At 52.1% G+C, this 18,970-nt stretch overlaps 1 protein-coding gene and 1 non-coding gene across 2 annotated transcripts in view; one reads left to right on the top strand and one right to left on the bottom strand.

The window, feature by feature from the left end:
• Positions 1–453: 453 nt before the first annotated feature.
• Positions 454–18,970, bottom strand: part of LOC122386844 (fibrocystin-L-like) — a 37,423-nt gene continuing 18,906 nt past the window's right edge. The window contains exons 19-38 of the mRNA XM_043376509.1: positions 18,121–18,244; positions 17,811–17,954; positions 17,412–17,586; positions 16,875–17,022; positions 16,271–16,433; positions 15,694–15,872; positions 14,971–15,137; positions 14,488–14,726; positions 14,084–14,238; positions 13,568–13,700; positions 13,072–13,249; positions 12,617–12,763; positions 12,221–12,363; positions 11,821–11,916; positions 11,343–11,569; positions 10,996–11,145; positions 10,644–10,862; positions 10,205–10,409; positions 799–1,029; positions 454–503 (exon numbers count right to left, since the gene is read on the bottom strand). Of these exons, the coding sequence (XP_043232444.1) occupies positions 454–503; positions 799–1,029; positions 10,205–10,409; positions 10,644–10,862; positions 10,996–11,145; positions 11,343–11,569; positions 11,821–11,916; positions 12,221–12,363; positions 12,617–12,763; positions 13,072–13,249; positions 13,568–13,700; positions 14,084–14,238; positions 14,488–14,726; positions 14,971–15,137; positions 15,694–15,872; positions 16,271–16,433; positions 16,875–17,022; positions 17,412–17,586; positions 17,811–17,954; positions 18,121–18,244 (3,273 nt within the window). The remainder of the gene's footprint in view (positions 504–798; positions 1,030–10,204; positions 10,410–10,643; positions 10,863–10,995; positions 11,146–11,342; positions 11,570–11,820; positions 11,917–12,220; positions 12,364–12,616; positions 12,764–13,071; positions 13,250–13,567; positions 13,701–14,083; positions 14,239–14,487; positions 14,727–14,970; positions 15,138–15,693; positions 15,873–16,270; positions 16,434–16,874; positions 17,023–17,411; positions 17,587–17,810; positions 17,955–18,120; positions 18,245–18,970) is intronic.
• Positions 16,612–16,684, top strand: Trnar-acg. The gene has a single exon. It is a non-coding gene; the product is annotated as a tRNA-Arg (tRNA).

Below are 18,970 nucleotides of genomic sequence, written 5' to 3'. Positions count from 1 at the left end.
ACGGCTCCTCCGGCTTCCCTGCGCGACGTCAGAACACACAGATGACGTCATTACACTGGTCGTAACATGAGTATATCGATAGTGTAACACTAAACCGTCACATTACGGCCTAGAGAGGATTCGATTCAGTGTTGGACGTTAGGCATGAGCACCTGAAGACTGAGCCATGCTGAGCCTTTTTTGTCCTGTTTGGCTTGATTCGACTTTCCTGGCGGAGTGGAAGAGAGGAAATAAAACGAAATTCCATCATTCAAAGGTTAAGGGCAGCCGACTGTGGAGTATGCCGCCCAGTACCGACCTGCCACCAGTTTTCCATAGACGACGATGTGGGTGCAGCTGAGCACGTTGTCCATGTCGTCTCCGATCTCCAGCACGCCGTAAATGGTGAGACGACGGATGGGCGGCAGGGCTATGTCGGTCAGCACCCACAGGTCTGAAACACAGTGACATCGGTCAGCATCCACAGGTCTGAAACACAGTCACAGCGGTCAGCACCCACAGGTCTGAAATACAGTGACATCGGTCAGCAACCACCGGTCTGAAACACAGCGAAATCAGCACACACAGGTCTGAAAACGCTTAGACTAGGCTGGACCGCAAGAACGAATCGAAATATAGTCAGTCTGGCCAACAGAAACAAATGAGTAGGTAAAATAAAACCACACTAAGAAATCCTATCACTGATCAGAGTTTCTTTGAGTGATAACAGGGATAAGAAAACACTGTTTTACATTGAGACAGTAATTATTGCCCTAAACCCTGTTGACCCACGCAGTCCTCCGCTGCGCGGCGTCTCACCGGCGGGGATTGTGACGTCCTCCATCTCCCCGGGCACGGCCCACTGTCCGTCAGCGGCCTGCGACCACAGCTGCACGGTGTCGGGCCGGCCGGTCGGCACCGTCGGAGCCGGCGGCGGCACACAGCCCTCGAAGAAGCACCGCTCCACCACCAGACGGACGTCCCGCTGCGCGCCCTTGTCGCGGTCCTCGAACGGACCGGCCGCGCGCCGAGAGCGGGTCTGACCGGCAACTGACATGGGGGGGGGGGGGTAATATCAGCGGGTCTGACCGGCAACTGACGGCGGGGGGGGGGGGGGGCATCAGCGGGTCTGACCGGCAACTGAGGGAGGGGTAAGCAACATTAGGGCATCTGACCACTGTCTACAATGCAAAGGGGTGAAATCGAATATGCTTTCGAGTTAGAGCTTTGAAGCAGTAACTATTGAGAAAATTATCGACCATGGTTGCGCCAAATCGATGAGCTGACTTACGTATCATTCAATCTCTGTTATAAAAGCATTTCATTCGAAGCAAAAACTTATTATGTGAGAAAATCACGGTCGCGGTGAGGCGCGACCCGCGCTGCCGAGGTGCACGATCGAGCTGAACGCGGCCTGTGTCGCCGCCATGGTGGCGCAAGGCTCGTAACACCACGCAGCGGCAGCGAGGACCAAGTCCAGCTGGCCTTGACCGAGGCCGGCGCCGTGATGAAACCTCCCCACCCGCACGCACCGGCGAGTCGGCATGGTGTGGCAATCTACGCACAGGCAGAGCCCGACCCTCGGGACAGAGCGGTGGCGAAACCGGGTCAGCGTGGGACGACAGCCCGTCGCACCTACAGCTGTGCCGCGCGGCGCGCGCGCGCTCTCTCTTCCACATTAACATTATGCACTTAATTGTATTAATTGCACTGCCTTGGATCGGAACAGGTTTACTTCATTGTAGCACTGTATAACATATGATTGTGCCGCGTGACGCGTGCGTTTCTTCGACGTTTAGAATTTGTAGTTTATTGTAACTACTCATGCAATAAGCACTGCATTGGATTGCAACAGTTCTTATTCTTTTGCCTGGACTACGGATCATATCATTTATTGTCTGTTGATAATGGATTACGACGTATTCAACGATAGATACGTGCATAATGACGTATTGCAGGACCGACATCTACAGACCGCAGGTTGTACAGTACTTCAGAGTTAAATATGCAGGGGCCAAACCTCGTGTGGGTCGCAGCAATGTTTAATATGGACTACATGGTCACATATAGGGTGAGATATGCATTAGGTCTCTGGTGTGTGTCACGGAATGTTCAGCATCTTACGTGGTTTCACGGGCTTATCCTAAAACAGAAAACATACCTAATGAAGTTGTATTATTTGTCGGTTGTTTTATGTACGTTTCAAAAATGGCAATGTACCATTGCGATAAACAATACGGGCCTTCTGGTACAATAAACAATGATGAGGTACCAGGTCGAATTGTTTATTGTGATGATTGCAACTGTTAACAAAATTTTGACCAAGTGTGACCTGATATCATATCTGGTATTCTGTATGTAAAGCTGTCGTTTTATGGTTTCTTGAGTTAGCACAATTGTTTCGAATGTGATTCGATTCGCGAGCAAGGAAGGATTCTTTCGCACACTCATATAGTTCATAGTTGTATATGTTCGGTCAGGTCAGGCGTATTATTTGTATATGTTTTACCGCGGACCTTCGGATACTGTGAAAGTGCGCGGGCCGTGACGTCACACTGCGTGTGACGGTACAAATACGCGCGCGTGGCGTAGGTCGGGGCTGCTCACCCTCGCCGGACTCGCCCGACTCGACTCGGCCGGGGCAGTGCTCTTGTTCGACCTCGCCACGCTGCGATGTGAGTACCGGTGGGACACCGGTCCAGTCAGGACCTGTTGTGCCCGAGTGACGCGAAAGTGTTTTCGTCACTGCGCGTGTAGCGGGTAACATTGCGCCTGTCTGCCTATTGCCTAGTAACTGTGCTTTTGCTGTACTTGAATCTAATATCATGTCTATAATAGCCTGTAATGTAATATACCTGTTCCAAGGCAAAGCAAATTCTTTGTAGTTGGTAACTTTTATGTCTGAAAGAGACGATTGCTTGAAGAGGTGGTGCTAAAAATAAACTTTCATACTCCTAGACAAACGACCTGCTCAGCAGACACTTCACGCGTGAAGCCAAGCTGGCAAAGTAAAACAATAAAATTCACACTGGGGGCTCGATGCCGGTATGACTTGAATCTGATCGATCAAGGGACTAGGGACAGGTTTTATTTAGTTTGCATTAGTAATTGTTTTTTGTAAAGATACAGGCACAATGACACCCGATTTCAAGTCTCAGGCACTCAGGCTCCTGATCAATCTCTCGATGAGATTGATTTGTCTTTTGGTTCTTTTTACTGTACTGATCACTTTCACGATCGGTTGTGCTGGGTTGCAGTTGCAACCCAGGATATTCCTTGGCACATCGGATATTTCTGTCGCTGGTTTCTTATTCCGAGAATGAACTGCTTGGCAGCACACGGGGTGTGTGATGTTCTAATTTAGTTAGAATTTGAGACGGCAGATGATATTTGACATTCAACATTTTTATTATATTCGATTTGATTTTGAATTGTCGGTCCATAAATGCTTATTTTTTGTTTATTTTATAAATAATTTTTGTGTTCCTCAACCAATGTTTATTCTACTTCCAATTAGAAGGAACAATGTTTTTTGTTCGTAATTTGTCTACATTCAGTTCCACATTGGTGCATAATTTAATGGTAAGCCGATTTGCGTCGATGCTTATTTGATGCACCAATTATTGTGAGCAAATGGATTTCATTCAAATGATGGCTATTTAATAGCAGGGTTTGTGCGACGGTGGCTAAATTTAATATCAGGTTTCGTGCGACGGAAGGTGTTCTTGGTTTGTTTCCTTTCATTTGTTATGTTGACCTGCTTTGGTTCTGAAACGATCGCTTCCGTCGAATCGGTTCACGGTCAGGCGCCCCAGCCGAAAGCGAGAGCTGAGCCGCGTTTTCACTTTCACCTTCAACATCGCTGCGTGGTGCGTGAGGAAAACCGGGGCAGCCGACCGGCCGAGACGGACCGATCAATTTCTTTCGTGATTAAAATTCATGGTAACATCGTCCGACATATCTCGTGATGCTTTGAGATGCCATTCCGGCAACATTATTCTTAAAGGTCATTGAAGAATATAAAGCCGTGAGGCATCATAATATTTGCTGACTCAGATAAGTTAGTTAGATTTGCCAGCCGCTCGCGTGCTCTGGGATGCCGGGTGTAGAGAGGTTAATTTGGAGTGTGCGCGCACCAGGGATGGCTTTCCCCCCTCTCTATCGACCGGATTTGCGTACGGGCAGAATCCCCCGAGGGCCTACGCACTACACGCCTCTGCCTGGCCCGCAGCTGGCCTGTAGAATGGCATCGCCAGTGACGTTGAACCGGTGTAGCTCTGATTGGGAAAGGTAGAGGCTACAGGCAATTATCTGCGTCAGATCCTTCTCTTCTCATGTTCTAGATTCATGGGAAATCCAACACAGGGGACCTCCGGCACGAAGGCGGAGGGCGGAGCAGGCACCACTCCGGGGAACCCTGCCGCCGTCGGAGGAGAGGAGGAGTATTATGATGTGCTCAGCCAGTACGGCGCGGCGGGCGACCAACGACCCCGTCTGGAGGTACTCGGCGCCAATACAGGTCAGTCCCGGTCACATGAGGTGGCGAGGGGTGAGATGGTCGGTGTCGGTCAAGAGCACAGTGCACTATTTGATTCTAATCGAGGCACGGGTCAATACGATTCGTTCGTGTTGCGCAACCTCCCGGTCTTCAAAGGTGAATATAACGGTACTGCCGTTACTGACTGGGTGCAAAAGGTTGATCTACTTCTGGAACTCACGGGAACTCCCGATGAGTCGATTCTGCCGCTGTTGGCACTGCGCGTCGAGACGCAAGTATTGAGCTTCTTGGAGAGCCTTCGCAATCGTTTTAGTCCCTCTCAGTACAACTGGGCCAGGGTTAAACATGCTCTACTTAAACAATATGGAGGCGTGGTCGACCTTAGTAAGCACGTCTCTCAGCTCCACTCCGCCCGCATGGGTCGCGAAACTCCAGTACGGAAATTCGCTCAGGAGGTGGAAAGACTGGCTTGTCTTGCGTACCCTGAACTTGTGCGTGATATGGGCACTGCAGAGCCACGAGAGGTCCAAAGAGGTATTATGAACCGCATCACGCTCGAGCAGTTCGTGACAGGACTACCTCCGATGTTGAGCCGTTCACTCGTCGAGCGTCAGATTGAAAACTTTGACGAAGCTGTCGATCTGGCTGCTCATTTGGAGGACGTTAACGCTCGTTATTTTAAAAAGGCAACCATCAACGCTATGTTTGATGCTGAAGGATCAGCCCAGCACAATGCCAGCGTCTCTGGGCGAGGACAGTTGCAACGTACCAATCGTCGACCTTCTCGCAAAACAATGCAGAGGTCAATGGGCGGCCGACAGCCTCAGATGGACGCCAGACAGCCTCGGGCTAATACGTCGTCCTCTGAATGCTACCGGTGTGGACAGGTGGGACACTTCAAAAGAGACTGTCCAAAGCAGTACTCTCTCAATGGTCAGACGGGTCCCTACTACGAGAAAGGACCGGTGTGTTTTATCTGCGGAGACGGCCATCCGACAGCAGCCTGCACAAACATTGTTTGCGCAGCATGCAAACAGACTGGACACCCAGCCAACCACTGTTCAAAAAACTTGCAGGGCCTTCCTTCAGCCACCACCACCCATTGCAATTGATGCGTTTGTCGACGGATTCGCACGAAGTGTCTGCTCCAATTGACAGCCGGGCGCTTCACATTCGTTGATAGATAAAAACGCGTACGAAAAGATGTCAATCCAGCAACTAGTTGAGCCCCGCCTCATGTTCGAAGGCAACTCCGGTTGACTATCGAGCAGGCGCTGGGCGCGTGACTCTCTTCTAACTCCGCGGAGTTAGATGATGGCAGGTCACGCAACTGAGAGAGAGTGAGAGAGAGTGAGAGAGAGAGAGTGAGTGAGTGAAAAAAAAAGAAAGAGAGAGAGGTAGAAAGAGAGAGAGTGTGAGAGAGAGTGAGAGTGAGTGAGAGAGAAAGAGAGAGGGAGAGAGAGAGAGAGGCAGTTTGATGCGATTGCTCAGACAATCGTCAATCAAAAGGCTTCTCGGTCTCACGAACGAGCGTGTGTTCAACCGGCATGCCGGAGATAAATCCTACAAGGTGGGAGACCTTGTCTACCTTTATCGGCCCGTCACCAATCCTGGTAATGCCTCGAAATTAACTAGAAAGTATGAGCCCGGCTATGTGGTAAGTGATTACCATTACAATGACACAGCTGCGGGTCCGTAAGCCCGGTTCAAAGAAACCGCGAAAAAAAAAGTGCACTGTGACCGACTGAAACCCCGCCCAGTCTCCCATGTGTATCGGGATGGCCAGAGAAAGGCTGCGATGCAGTTCAGATCTGTGCAGATCCCAGTCGCTGCCAATGAAAGGCAGGATATAGTATAGAAGCCCGGCTACAGAGAGCCTGGGGCAGGAGGAATTTTCTGAGCTAACGATACCGCTTCGCCGTTCCGCTGTTGGAACCAGGATCGAGCGCAACTCTCGATCAGGCAGCGGAGTCACCAGAGTTCTGGGTGCCTTAGGGCCCGGAATATGGTTCCTCCTCTGAGTGGAGAACTGGGATCGGACGTGTCCGATTCCCGTGGCCAGCAGGATGGCCTATCGGGCAGACAGCCCGTCAGGGGACAGCTGCAGCGGGACGAGCTGTTCGCTCAGATCCTGACTCGTCCTCAGAGGACGCCTCCGGGAAATCAACGATCCCCAGAGGACAAGGAGAGCGTCCGATCGCTATTCCCCTTAGATTAGTGCTGTATGGATGCTAATAATTGTCGGTACCTATGTTATAAGGTATAAGGTTCTGGAAGGTCTGGCAGCCCTGTCAAGTTCTCTGGCATGTGGTTGTGTGAGTTAGCATGAGTTGTTAAAGGATAAATTTATCAGATGAGCCATAGTCAATTATTTTCCATCGGCTTTCCGCTAAACTTTTGGAGCAGCATTACCTCTGGGATAATGATTCCTGACTATGTCACATCTTATTGCAACATTCAGCTGACCGATAGGAGACCCTTGTAAGTACATCCGCTGCCGTCATGTCACCCTTATCTCTGGTCTAATCAACCAGAAGGGCAAATGACGTGGTTCATTGCACGGCTGTTCTTGAATATTGCCACCCTAATGCTGATGCGAGCACTGTGGAAGCTCCACCGGAGATTGAATGATCTGGCCCTGTTACAGCAGACTTCTCCCTGTGAACAGCGACCGCTTGTCGCGTCTGGCGCCGGAGACGTCAGGCACCCGACCAGGTGGCCTGAGTCCTGCACTCTCACTTTCATGGCCTCTGATCATTGACCCAGCTGAGGCGGTCGCTACATCTCGAACCCAAACGTCCACGTGAGACCAGGGTACAGTTGGGGTTTGGGGTGAGTAATTAAGCGTTAAAACCACAGATGTGCTACCATGCGACTAGGTGTGACCGACCAGCCGTGGCGAGCGAGACCGCTGCACATGCCAGATATACTGGCCGGTGGCCGCCCATACGCGCCCAATATCCGAACCCACACCAGTGTTTCGAGGTGCAATACTCGGACGCTTGTGTTGGCTTCATAAAGGTGCAACAAAGTTATCGGTCCCACACCCGTACGCCAAGGTAGAGTACTTGGATGCGTGTGTTGGCAAACCGAAACGCAGGGCACACCGCGGTGAGAGAAGGCTACGCTGACCTGTCGATCGTGCACAAGTGCTCCATGCCGGATTCTTGTGTGGCCGTCGACCGTCAAACTGAGCCGAGTTGTGACTGGGGAGAGATCGGACACCGTCGTGTTGCTGGGGCTCACTGTGTGTTTTCAATGTCAAAGCCACCCCGAAACCTTTGACCCTCCTCACACCGACAGACAGGGAGAGAGAAATCGTGCCCGTTCCAGCTTGACGAACGATCAGCTTGCCTCTTGCTATTTGCAGATATCAGTTTTCTGTTATCAACTCCGAGGTTCATAAGGAGAACTATCGCTGTGCTACACCAGGTCACTCTGCTTCTGTGTTGCCCAGCAATGAGTTGTTTGTGGCAGTACATAACATAGCAGCCGTACATGACCAGTGTTACAACCGCCCGTGTCATATCTCCGATTATCCGATCGTATTACACCTATCCGCATGACCCTGAATGACCCGGAATCTTTTGCTACAGATAATCTTGGCCAAAACCAGGGTCCAGGATACCTCGGCGGAATGATGCTCCATATAGGCCAAACAAGGACTATCAGCCGTTCGCTGGCAAGGTCCTACTCGTAGGTTGATGGATTTATTTTACTATTGTGGTGAATAGTAAAACGTCAAGGGAATACATGCCAGGGAACGAGGACAGAACCAAACGACCCAAAAGAACCAATAGTGAGTGAAGTTCAAGTGATCTTCGCTGGTTAATGATATTAGGTAATGGTTGATTCTTGTGTGTGCATGTGTATCACTTTTAGCTGTTTCAGGACGTTAAGCCCCAAAGGTTGGAGCTATTGTGCCTCTATAAAAAAGGGAGGAATGTGAGAAAATCACGGTCGCGGTGAGGCGCGACCCGCGCTGCCGAGGTGCACGATCGAGCTGAACGCGGCCTGTGTCGCCGCCATGGTGGCGCAAGGCTCGTAACACCACGCAGCGGCAGCGAGGACCAAGTCCAGCTGGCCTTGACCGAGGCCGGCGCCGTGATGAAACCTCCCCACCCGCACGCACCGGCGAGTCGGCATGGTGTGGCAATCTACGCACAGGCAGAGCCCGACCCTCGGGACAGAGCGGTGGCGAAACCGGGTCAGCGTGGGACGACAGCCCGTCGCACCTACAGCTGTGCCGCGCGGCGCGCGCGCGCTCTCTCTTCCACATTAACATTATGCACTTAATTGTATTAATTGCACTGCCTTGGATCGGAACAGGTTTACTTCATTGTAGCACTGTATAACATATGATTGTGCCGCGTGACGCGTGCGTTTCTTCGACGTTTAGAATTTGTAGTTTATTGTAACTACTCATGCAATAAGCACTGCATTGGATTGCAACAGTTCTTATTCTTTTGCCTGGACTACGGATCATATCATTTATTGTCTGTTGATAATGGATTACGACGTATTCAACGATAGATACGTGCATAATGACGTATTGCAGGACCGACATCTACAGACCGCAGGTTGTACAGTACTTCAGAGTTAAATATGCAGGGGCCAAACCTCGTGTGGGTCGCAGCAATGTTTAATATGGACTACATGGTCACATATAGGGTGAGATATGCATTAGGTCTCTGGTGTGTGTCACGGAATGTTCAGCATCTTACGTGGTTTCACGGGCTTATCCTAAAACAGAAAACATACCTAATGAAGTTGTATTATTTGTCGGTTGTTTTATGTACGTTTCAAAAATGGCAATGTACCATTGCGATAAACAATACGGGCCTTCTGGTACAATAAACAATGATGAGGTACCAGGTCGAATTGTTTATTGTGATGATTGCAACTGTTAACAAAATTTTGACCAAGTGTGACCTGATATCATATCTGGTATTCTGTATGTAAAGCTGTCGTTTTATGGTTTCTTGAGTTAGCACAATTGTTTCGAATGTGATTCGATTCGCGAGCAAGGAAGGATTCTTTCGCACACTCATATAGTTCATAGTTGTATATGTTCGGTCAGGTCAGGCGTATTATTTGTATATGTTTTACCGCGGACCTTCGGATACTGTGAAAGTGCGCGGGCCGTGACGTCACACTGCGTGTGACGGTACAAATACGCGCGCGTGGCGTAGGTCGGGGCTGCTCACCCTCGCCGGACTCGCCCGACTCGACTCGGCCGGGGCAGTGCTCTTGTTCGACCTCGCCACGCTGCGATGTGAGTACCGGTGGGACACCGGTCCAGTCAGGACCTGTTGTGCCCGAGTGACGCGAAAGTGTTTTCGTCACTGCGCGTGTAGCGGGTAACATTGCGCCTGTCTGCCTATTGCCTAGTAACTGTGCTTTTGCTGTACTTGAATCTAATATCATGTCTATAATAGCCTGTAATGTAATATACCTGTTCCAAGGCAAAGCAAATTCTTTGTAGTTGGTAACTTTTATGTCTGAAAGAGACGATTGCTTGAAGAGGTGGTGCTAAAAATAAACTTTCATACTCCTAGACAAACGACCTGCTCAGCAGACACTTCACGCGTGAAGCCAAGCTGGCAAAGTAAAACAATAAAATTCACAATTAAAAAGTAAATGGTTATTCCCATTCCAGCGAAATTGAAAGGAAAAACTGCTATCGTAAGTAAGCACAAATATACATAGAAGCGCCGTTCGCCGTACCCATGTAGGACATGGTGTAGGTGTCGTTGTCCCAGTGAATGTCGCCGTGCCGGCCGGCGCTGAAGTCCAGCGGTGGCCCGGAGCCGTTGGAGGGCGCGCCGCCCGCCTGCAGCCGGTCGGGCCGCTGCAGCATCGAGTGGGATACGGCCAGCCGGTCCTCCGGCTTCAGGAAGTAGAACCGCGCCGTGTACGATATGTTGGTCAGCTGTGGAGGGAGGGAGGGGCAGCGTCAGAAACCGGGGCCATCAAACACTGCGCTATGTTCACGGATAAATTCAACACTTCAAGTTGAACGTCAGACACTGGCCCCGATCACACGAACAAGGGAAAACGTATCATGAACGGATTTTCCTATTGCTTAGCATTTACAATCCGTTTGTAATACTTACTCTCCTGATACACACCCAGCCACTGTACGGCCGATCTCCGCGTCCGTCACCTGGTCAGAGTCGGCGAACTGAAGGTTGTGCGTCTCGCCGCCGACGAGCAGCGCCATCCAGCCCGAGGGGTGTGTCAGACGCTTCTTCTGCCAGTTGGCCGTGGCCGTGCCGTGGCGGGAGGTGAAGTTGACGGCCTTGTACAGCAGGCTGGAGGGCGTGGGCTGGTTGAACGCCATTCGGTGGATGGAGACGGAGGAGTCACACACGGCCGTCACCACCTGCCAGAGGGAAACACGGCGTCAACAGCGGTGGACCACTTCACTGCCTCTGACCATAGCTGTGAGCTGCCACCTCCAGCTTTACCAATATTACACCATTACATTAATTATATCTCCTTCCCGCGCCTCTCACCGCGGGGTTGAGGTCGAAGCCGGCCAGGCCCCTGGTGCAGCGGTCGGCCGGCAGGATGTCCGTCCAGGGCAGCACCACGCCGTCCTCCTCCCCGCTCAGAGAGCCGTCCGTGTCGTGGAACACGCTCTCGTGCGTCCACTTCCACTTCATCTGTGGACGGTGAACGGGGGTTATTGTGGAACACGCTCTAGTGAGTCCACTTCGGAATGCACAGTGAAAATAAAAGGCTGATTCATTCACATTTTAATTTATCATACACGAGTAGCAGAGCTGGTTGGTTTGTGAACCCAGCAAGTATCGTCAGTGCTTACACTTCAAGCCCGACTCCCCACCCGCTCGCCCCGTACCTTATTCGGCGCGTTGTCGTAGACGACCCGGCGGAACTGGTGGTGGAAGCCGCCCTGCTCCGGCTTGCACTGCGAGCAGGCTGTCAGCGCCGTGCACGCGCCGTCAAAGTTGACGAACGTGGCGCCGTCCACGCTGAAGATGTACTGCTTGGGCGTGATGATGCCGCTCTCAGTGCAGGCTTCGCCGGCCAGCGCTGAGCGACCGACTACTAGAGCGTTCAAAACACCTGTGGACGGATGTGACAAGATCAAAAGCCAGCTCTTGTAAGACGTTCGGGACTGGGAATGTGGCGGACAACGACACATGGGGCCTGGCAGCTGCAAGAGTGAAATCTCACTAAATCACGAGTATGTTGCACAAACAGGATTGCCTTATCGGCAAATCCACTAAACAATACAAAAAAATCGCACTTTGAAAACTCAAGCTAATGTACTAAAAGCTACGAAGCGCACTATCCAGGGTACGCGTCTGGCCCACCTGGTCCGTCGTTTCCGAACGGTCCCTTGACCTTGACCATCTCCAGTCCGGCCATCTCATTATCCACCACGGTGAAATTCTCAAAACGTAGGGCGCCTGAGAAGGAGACATGGGTTGCGCTTGGACAGGCAATACGATGCGATCATAAAATGTAATTACCATGCGTCCGTCGTTACTTCATTACTAAAAAACGAAGGCCACGTTCGTCAAAATGATACAGGAATCAAGAATCAAGAATCAAGGTTGTTTGGGCTCATGAAGACGTCGAGCCTCGAGGTCTATGTTGTAGCTACAGTACAATAAACCCTTACAGTAGTAGTTTCAATAACCCCATTCCGTACTCCGTAGACACACTGACTGCCCTGAGAGGGAGCCCCCCGCCGGCCCCAGTCTGCCTTACCTCCGAGTACGACCTCTGCCCCTCGCTCGCAGCGCCAGGCCAGGAACTGTCCGAAGCGGGCCACGTCCGGTTGTCCGGTGCACGTGTCCTCACCGCCGCTCAGAGGGAAGTAGCCGTCCATTGAGAACACCCACAGGCCGTACCTGAGGGAATAGGGAACAGGGGACGTTAAAAAGACGTTAAAAAGAGGTGGAAGTTGTCGGTGGCCAAAATGATGGTGATCGGTAACAGGTGACGCAAGAAAATATAGTCTGGTGTTATCAAAAGAGCATTCACAAAAAAATCTTATTTCCATCAATATTCAAGACAAAAACCTTTTGAACTATATCGCTTTTAATTGAAGTCATTTCGGGTCTAAGCAGAGGTATTGCTGGATCCCATCGTTCCCCTGCGTACCTTCCGAAGGAGTGGGCGCTGTTGTTGTAGAACTCTCCCATGGGCGCGTGGTTGGGACAGTAGCTGGTGGTGAAGCTCGGCCCGCTCGGGTGGGCCTCCGTGCGGTACCAGTAACCGAAGTGGCTACCGCCCGCCGCCGCGTTATGTCTGAAATAAAACAGCGACGTTAAAATAACTGCAACGTCACGTCCAGTAAGTCTACATTAGGTTAACTGAGGCCTACGCCGGTAGTCTCTAACTGACAATGTTTCAGCTAAATCAGTCTCTACATCACGATGTTCCGGCTAACTCAGTCCATACCTGACGATGTTTCGGCTAACTCAGTCCGTGCTTTACGATGTTTCGGCAAGCTCAGTCCGTGCTTTAAGATGTTTCGGCTAACTCAGTCCATACCTGAAGATGTTCCGGCTAACTCAGTCCATACCTGACGATGTTCCGGCCAACTCAGCCCGTACCTGACGATGTTGGTGGGGTTGACGACCCAGTAGGAGGCGGGCGTGACGTCCACGTTCAGCAGGGAGGACGATGTCCGCGTGAACACGGCCAGGTTGTACTGGATCACGTTGTAGGCCTCGATGCCGTCCTCGGTGAAGAATGCGTGACCCATGGTGTTGTACGCCACGTTGTGCTCCACTGGACGGGAAGCGAGATCGTCAGAGGAGATAGTAAAAGTGTGATCTTAAAAAATATGCTATTTTTTATAGTGAAAAGACTCAAACAACTCAATTTGTCCGTGTTTGAAACACAGCTAAGGTTCAATCATTTAGAGGACTTTACCGTAACTCTATCTGCTTGCGCTACGCATTTACTCTGTTTGTTTGCTATACGCATTTCAAACTAGCATACAGAGCTGTTTCTCCAAAATAGTGAATAACGCGACATTGGACCGCTGAGCAACCACGGGATCAAACCAAGTAAATCAGCCCACATCCTCCCTCTCCGGATACTAACCGAGCAGATAGTCCACGGCGTGGATGGTGACGGCCCGGTTGTAGGTGCGGTGGATGGCACAGCCCCGCACGTACGAGCCCGTCACGTTCCCGTTCAGATGGAAGTGAATCGGGTAACGGCCCAGACGGAACGCCTACAGACCGAGAACAATGGCGTCAAAGCAAGTTCGCAACAGCCATTGCGTCTTACCTCTAGAATTGGCGTCAAGGGATATACACTGCACAAACTGAGTGCTAACTACCTTATAACAAAAAAGCGTCAAACGTTACGATCAACAACTTGTAGGTCTCGGAAACTTCCATATAAATCCACGTTACCGATCTAGACAGTCTCAAATGCGCGGTACATCTACACGCCCATCATGTACGTACTTACTTACAAATAGGCCGTGATGCTGACTTTACTGAGGTCTCTGCTGACCTGCCCGGCCTCGGTGACCCCTCGTTACTGACCTGCCCGGCCCCAATGACCCCTCTATACTCACCTGTCTGGCCTCGGTGACCCCTCGGTACTGACCTGCCCGGCCTCGGTGACCTCGACATACTCGATGCGGCCGGTGACGAGGTGCTGGTTCTGGTACTTGGCGTGTATCATGACGGTGGCTCCGAACTGATCGGTGACCGTCTCGGCGCCGTACCGGCCGTGGAAACACGTCTGCACGTCAAACTGGCCTGTGGGATGGACGGAGAGCGGCGTTGGAGGAGGCCAGAGGGCGGATGGTGAGGAAATGCTGGTGTCATCAAAACATGAACTTATGTTCTTATGATAGATGACCGCCTACAAACTTTGAAGATGAGCATTATTTTATCCTAACAAATAACACAGCTGAATCGTATGAATTTAAAAAGAACAATGTAAAACAAATACGATATCTGACAGCTTGGTTGTAAATAGCAGCCTTTCCTCCCACCGGTTCTTACCTGGCTGGAAGCCGGCGGCACAGGCCCGCACCTCCTCTGTGAACTCATCATTTACCGAGCCGCGCACCTTCACATTGCGGGTCAGCAGTCCGACCTCCGCACGCATACGGACCGTCTGCCCGGCGAACGTTTGCTCCGAGCTGATGTGCTCGAACGCCAGCGGAGTGTCCAGGGTGAGCGTCAGGCCGTCCTCGGAAACCGCCGAGATGACGCGCTTCTCCGACTCGCCCATGGAGAACCTGAGGAGGCATGGGTGGGAGAGTCAGAGAGTCAGAAAAACCGCAAAGATGACCCGCTTCTCCGACTCACCAATGGAGAATCTGGGGACGGTGACGGAGAGTCAGTGTAATCTACCTCATCTCATCCACCAGCATCACATAACCGACAATGCCCCGCCCCGCGTCCTCCAGCCGTCCCGTTCCGGTCCCGCTCGCACTGCCCGCCCCCGGCACCCGCTCCGCACTGCCCGCCCCCGGCACTGACTTGTCTCCGGTGGTGGCGATGACGATCTCATCTCCCACGGCCCAGCCGACGGCCCGGTCCAGCGTGATGGACGTGGCGCCGGCGGCGGCCGTGCTGGCCAGGTACGTCCACGTCACGTCCAGCGGCCGGCCGTGCAGTTCCAGCGTGCCGTTACGGACGGCCAGAACCTGACGGCGGCGAGAGGGTCGAAGTCAGACACAACTATCGAGCATGGCTGATAGTGGAAAGGTCCTGATGTCCACGAAGATCTCTCGCTCTAGTTGACTTATCGCTTGGCCTCCTAACTGATTGCAGCCTCAACCTAATATCTCCCTTTATTTTGTCAGTCGACATGTCCCTGAAAATGGTCTTTATCAGGTAAACCGAAAAAGGTAAGACCAAACAAAATAATCAACAACGGGTGACGCAAGTGGTTAAACTGAGTAGAACCAACGCCAAATAATGTCAGGTCAGCGCGAGCGCTCAAAATTGGCATCTAAATACCCGCAGCGCGGTCCTGTGGCGCAAAGGAAAACGCGTCTGGTTACGGATAAGAAGATTCCAGGTTCGAATCCTGGCAGGATCGATCTCTTTGACCTCCGCCGGAGGGTAGGTATTCGTCGATAAAAGAGTCGTTTCTCAATGGACGTAAAAGGTAGCCCTACGACGGAGAAAAAAGTTTGTTATCTCACAGAGCAGCTACAACGTTTGACGCTGCAAATGCTCGTAACAAACCATCCTTACCTTGGCTCCGTAGACGGGCAGCTCGGTGGCGCGGACGTTTCCGTGCAGTGTGATGGCCGCCTGTCCCTGGTGGGGGCTCTCCTCGGTGCCGATCTGCACCCGCCCGCCGCCCACCACCACAATGTACTCGGCGTTCAGCTCCAGGAACGGAGCGTCCGGGTCGAAAATCAGCTCACCGCCTGAACACGGCGCGGAGGAGCGGCGTCATTGGCTAACAAAAAACTTAGGTAATCGTCAATCAGCGACTTTATTTACTCGTGCTCTTGATCGATCACACCAAATGCTTACAGTCAAAGGATTACAAAACTTATTCCAACAGCCACAACCCCACAAGCCACACGTGGAAAAGACAATAAATATTACCATGAGCAGACACCTGCCTCAGACGCCGTCCCATCACCGCTGCACAAACTCTCACCGTCAATCAGTATCAGTCTCAGCAAGGGGGTGCTGGTGTCCAGCAGTATAGTCTGCCCGGCAGTTCACTCACCGTCAATCAGTATGAGTCTCAGCACGGGCGTACTGGTGTCCAGTAGTATAGTCTCTCCGGCAGTATACCGCCCGGCAGTCCACTCACCGTCAATCAGTATGAGTCTCAGCACTGGCGTGCTGGTGTCCAGCAGTATGGTCTGTCCGGCGGTGATGCTGACAGACTGTCCGTCAGAAGGCGGGTCGGAGCCGCCCCAGGTGAAAGGCGACGACCACCGGTCCACGTACTGGAACTGAGCGCCCTCCGCCGGCTGGGGACGGGATAGGGGGGAGGGGTTACCGGGGAGCACGTCCTCCACCGGCTGGGGACCGGACAGGGGGGAGGGGTTACCGGGGAGCACGTCCTCCACCGGCTGGGGACCGGACAGGGGGGAGGGGTTACCGGGGAGCACGTCCCGCGCCGAGAGGGGAGGGGAAAGGGTTAACAGCGGTCCTGTGGCGCAATGGATAACGCGTCTGACTACGGATCAGAAGATTCCAGGTTCGAATCCTGGCAGGATCGTTGGTTTTGACCTAAGATAGGTCACCGTCAATGATAAGGCCCGTAAGACTCCCACTTCCCATACACTCACGGCAAAAGTAGCGACGATCTTTCTGACAAGTATGATACTCGACTCAGCATCAATGAATTCAATTTCAGGAGTGACGACCAGGAGATTTTCGATTAATTTTGTCTCAAGTTACACCCATACCTGGGCAAATCCGATGCCGGGCACGTCCACCATGACGCTGAAGACTCCCGGCCCGACGTGGCCGTTGGTGACGCACGTCACTGAGGTCGCACTCTCGCTGGTGACGTCACACGTCACGCCGTCAATGGTGACAGCGTTACCGGTCTCCCTGGGGAAAAGGTCAGAAAGTTATCGGAGCGGGAGAGAAGACTCTGATGTGATGTCAACAGGCGTGATCAGATAATTGGGAACGCGACAGAAGACGGCAGGATGGAAAGTCAGAGGCGGCAAAAATAGGAAAGCGACCTCATCTCAGTGTAAGTCATGGTAATGGAAAACCTTAAAAATAGGGCAATCACACGTAGTCCCCTTCATTACAAGCACTTCCAGGCCCTCTCAGGCACTCTCAAACACTCTTCGGATCTTGTCGCCTCATATTACGCGAGCCATTTCACTCCCCATGTTTTGCGGGACAGCATACCCTCCAGGCGCCAACACTGCTGCCATCTAGCGCCCATCTCTCACACTAACCGCCCACCGCCACCGCTCCCCACTCACGCGAAGCCGGAGCCAGTGACAGTGATGGTGGTACCCCCGGCGGTGCTGCCCCGGGTCGGCGTCACTGACGTGGCTGACGCCGTCAGCGAGCCGTCATACGTGAACGCGGCGTAAGCTGATACTGACGCGCCGCCCGTCAACGTCACTACAACGTCACAGGCCGCCGCCGGCGCCTCTGAGGGGGGGGGGGGGGAGGTGGAGGAGACAGGTGAAGTGAGAGAGTCACCCATAAATGCTATTTAATATACCTGAGGGCTCAAAACATATACGCTACATCTCGTTTATCGTAAAATCGTATTCATTAAATCGTTATCCTGAATATTTTACATCCTAACACTTTGGTAACAATCTGCGGAACTGGCAGCTGTTGACAATATGCTCATGATACTGATAGCTCACCGGTGACGGACGGGGCTAGACAGGTGACAGTGGTGCTGGTGACACCGGTCACCTGACACGGCGTGTCACACACGGTGACACTGACCGGTGACACCGTGTCGAATTTGCCGCCAGTGATCGTCAGCGTGGTGCCCGTCAGGCCAGCTGTAACAGGACACGGGGATGAATTGAGAGTAGTCTATTACTTTCAACAAATAATCACACTATGTCACTGTAATGACATCCATTCCACACTAGATTTAAAGTAAGGGGCAGCTTTCCACAAATCGTCACCGTGACGGCGACTCCCCAGACTGCTCTGATAGCCCACCTGCTGCGGGCGCCACTGCTGTGACCTCCAGTGATACGGTGAGGTCGGCGGGAGCCGAGTCACCGCCCCCCTCCGGCGCGTGGAACGTCACGAGGTGCTGACCGCCCGGCAGGTGCGACTCCAGCTGAGGTAGGGAAGCGGGTCAGATCAGACAGCATCAGGCAGTGAGGCGAGGGAGGGGAGGGGGGGGGGGCAAGAATGAGAAAGACTAAAAATTAACGCAAAAGATCCGATTTTACCTTTCGATATAGCTTACGTGAGTGAACATTCTGCATATGAAAAACATAAATTTGACGGCTCTTCACTGGAGCATTTATGAGCACAGATCAGAAATCATATAGCGCTGGACGTTTCAAAAGACCAGAGATGATGTAAATATGTCAGAGTGATGCAACGCCATTCGTTCGACATTTCACTGGCACCGGTCTATGCTCCCGGTAGTAGTTAGGTGATAATACGCCGGCGTCTCTCTCGTGCGCATCCAAGGAGAATAACAACCAGACAGAAAGTCAAAGAAAAAACGGCGCGCCGCGCAATATTTGTCGCCGAGCCTGGGCGTCTCCGTAAAAAGGCGACGGCCTTTGATGTATTTCGCAAGCGCATAAGACACGGTCCGACGGGCTCCGGCCTTATTACGTGTTCTGACAAAAACTGATTATATGTGAGAGGCGGCGTCTCAATACAAGAGACGTTACGTAATACGGGCTTCAGCCAAGCATGGTTCGTTATCGGCAAGTTTCAGTGATATGTAGTATGTATCACAAGATCCGGCAAGAGTCTACGATTTCTCGACGATCGTCTAAACTTGAGAATCGTCACTTTCAATTTGTAATTTTCCGGATGTTTTTTC

This window comes from Amphibalanus amphitrite, unplaced genomic scaffold (genome assembly GCF_019059575.1).
Source record: "Amphibalanus amphitrite isolate SeventyFive unplaced genomic scaffold, NRLGWU_Aamphi_draft 000016F_arrow, whole genome shotgun sequence".
NCBI classification, from domain to species: domain Eukaryota; kingdom Metazoa; phylum Arthropoda; class Thecostraca; order Balanomorpha; family Balanidae; genus Amphibalanus; species Amphibalanus amphitrite.
The sequence above is the reverse complement of the archived record's forward strand: the minus strand, read 5'-3'. Positions and strand labels throughout refer to the sequence as shown.